The 3,036-nt window shown below is 34.8% G+C and overlaps 1 protein-coding gene across 1 annotated transcript; it reads left to right on the forward strand.

Annotated features, from left to right (window-relative positions):
* Nucleotides 406-1,790, forward strand: LOC109359822. Its single transcript, XM_019604518.1, has 4 exons — nt 406-540; nt 662-730; nt 881-1,120; nt 1,350-1,790. The coding sequence occupies exons 1-4, from the start codon at nt 406-408 to the stop codon at nt 1,788-1,790; spliced, it is 885 nt and encodes a 294-aa protein (XP_019460063.1).

Raw genomic sequence — 3,036 nt, forward strand, 5'->3', positions numbered from 1 at the left:
TAAGTAACTTTTAAGTTTAACTCATTTTGACCATTGGATTTAAGAAAATGGTTGAGTGTAATTACTGTAACTTAATTTGGGTGTAAATGAATCTCTCATATATATATATACACACCATGAGCTCAATGTCTAAATAATGTTTCTAATCGGTGCATGATATAACTTGAAACTTCATCCTAATATATAGCATAACATGACAAATATTGCCATACATAACATTATAAGTATCACTTATGTTAGAATATAATTCAAAATTTTGTTTTGGGTAGTTTGTAATACTTACTATAAATAGGAAGGTGTACCTAACTTAACTATCATAACATTCCAAAAATAGAAATCAATTCATTTTCACTTCAAGAGCAAGGTTCAAAAACACAACAAAATCTTCAAACTTTTCGAAGAACAATGGGGCAAACCGAATTTCCTGCAAATCTTCCTATACTTGATGAAAAGAATTGGAATCGATGGAGAATTCAAATGTCAGCTATTATGGGTTTCCAAGAAGTGAGTGAAATTGTGGAAGATGGACTTCCAGTTTTGGTAGATCTGACCATAGAAGCACAAAGAGTGTTATACAAAGAGAGCAAAAAAGAAAGATTGTAAAGTAATATTTTTGTTGCATCAATGTTTTGATGAAGCACATTTTGAGAAGATTTCATAGGAAAAATCAACAAAGTTAGCTTGGGAAATACTTGAGAAAAGCAATGAAGGAGATGAACAATTGAAGAAGGTGAGACTATAAACCATGAGAAGGCAATATGAGTTAATGTAGATGGAATCAAGTGAAAGGATTCCATAATTCTTCAATCGGGTCATTATCCATACAAAAACAATGAAATCAAGTGGTGAAAAGATGATAGATTAGACAATTGTGAAAAAGATTCTAAGAACTCTCAATCCCAAGTTTGATCATATAGTGGTGCCAATTGAAGAATCTAAGAAGATTGAGGAACTGAAAGTTATGGATCTTCAAGGCTCTCTTGAAGCTCATGAACAAAGAATCTTGGAGATATCCACAGAGAAAGATGTTGATCGGGCATTGCAAGCTCATGCCCCAAGAAGAAGAGGCTATGTCAATAAGGGTGTGCAAAGGAAAAGATCAGAGAAGGGGAGGATACAAGTCTACTCAATTTTCAGACCAAGAAAGATCTAATTCAGATCCAACTGAATTCCCAACTATAAGAGGAGGCTACCAGAAATGGCAAGGCAATAAAAAGAGGGTTGATAGGAAGAAACTAATATGCTTCAATTGTGACAAGATTGAACATTTCAGTAGTGAATGCTAAGCATCCTCAAGTCATAATGAAAATCATGGTTAACATCACAATAAGGCTTACTTGATCAAGAAGGAAAGTGTTGAATGTCAAGATGATGAACCAGTTTTGTTGATGATGGAAATAAACAATGGATCCAGTAGTGATGGCAAATGGTACATAGACTCTGGGTGCTCATATCACATGACTAGGAACAGAATTTGGCTGATAAACTTTGATGATCAAAGAAAAAGCAGTGTGAGATTTGCTTATAGTAGAACCATCCAAGCAAAGGGAAATGGTGATCTCTTGACCAATAGAAGAGATGGTAGGAAGGCACTAATATTTGATGTACTCTATTTTCCTAACATCAAGAGTAATCTTCTTAGTCTAGGACAGCTACTAGAAAATGTCTTATTTTTACAAATGCATCAAGGAATATTGGAGATATTTGATGCCAAGAATTGCAAGATAATGAGAGTTCCTTTGGCAAGAAATATGTCCTTTCAAGTAAACCTGAAAACTGTTGAAACTTAGTGTCTATCAACAACACCCTTAGTAGAAGATTCTTGGCTATGGCATCTAAGACTAGGACATATGAATTTCAGAGACATAAGCATGCTAAGATCCAAAGGCATGGTCACTAGACTACCACAAATTCAGATTCTAAACATGGTATGTGAAAACTGCTTAATTAGAAAATAACCTAGATCCTCATTCAGCTCATTCACACCCTCTAGAGCAAGTGAACTTTTGCATGTGATTTACTCTGATGTGTGTGGTCCGTTTGATACTCCATCATTAGGAGGAAGTAAGTACTTTGTTACATTCACATATGTGTTGAGCATAAAATTATGGTTGTACTTGATGAAAGCCAAAAGTGACACATATTCAGTGTTCAAAATATTGGTAGAGAAACAATCAGAAAAATGTATAAAGGTGCTAAAAACTAATGGTGGAGGAGAGTTCACTTCAAGAGAATTTAAAACTTTTTTAAGGAGCAAGGAATTGTGCATGAGGTAAGTGCTCCATACACACCTCGGCACAATGGAATTGCAGAAAGGAAAAATAGAACCATACTAAACATGGTGAAGAGCATGCTAAAAAGTAAGAACCTGCCACACAACGTTTGGGCTGAAGCATCATCTACATCAGCCTACCTATTGAATAGGTGCCGAACCAAAAGACTTCATGGTCAAGTCCCTAAGGAAGCATGGTCTGGAATTAAACCCTTAGTGAAGCACTTAAGAATCTTTAAATCTCTTTGCTATAGACCCATACCAGACCAGAAAAGGAAGAAACTTTATCATAAAGGAGAAGTTATGATTCTACTTGGCTACAACACTATAGGAGCCTATAAACTGTATAATCCTGAGACATAGTAGGTAATGTTCAGCAAGGATGTGTACTTTGATGAGCTAAATTCATGGAAAGGTTAGAAAGAAAATCCTATCTCTTTGGCTAAGATGAACATAGACTAGGAAATTGATGGTTCAGTGTTGGATGAGAGAAACATGGATCCGACTGATGAGCAATATATTACACACTATTCATATTCTTAATTTAGCATGATTGATGATTCTTGGTGCCTAATTGACTTTGTTTCATATCGTTTACTGTTTTAGACTTTATTGGACTAATATTCCTAAAATGAGTTAATTTGGGATTATTTGGCCTGATTAAATCTATTATCATTTTCAGAATATATTTGGCACCAATGGCATTTTGGGCATTATGGAAGTCGAGGATATGTGTTGAAGTGAAGATTGTATTTTTAATTTAG

Source organism: Lupinus angustifolius, chromosome LG11 (assembly GCF_001865875.1).
Source record: "Lupinus angustifolius cultivar Tanjil chromosome LG11, LupAngTanjil_v1.0, whole genome shotgun sequence".
NCBI classification, from domain to species: domain Eukaryota; kingdom Viridiplantae; phylum Streptophyta; class Magnoliopsida; order Fabales; family Fabaceae; genus Lupinus; species Lupinus angustifolius.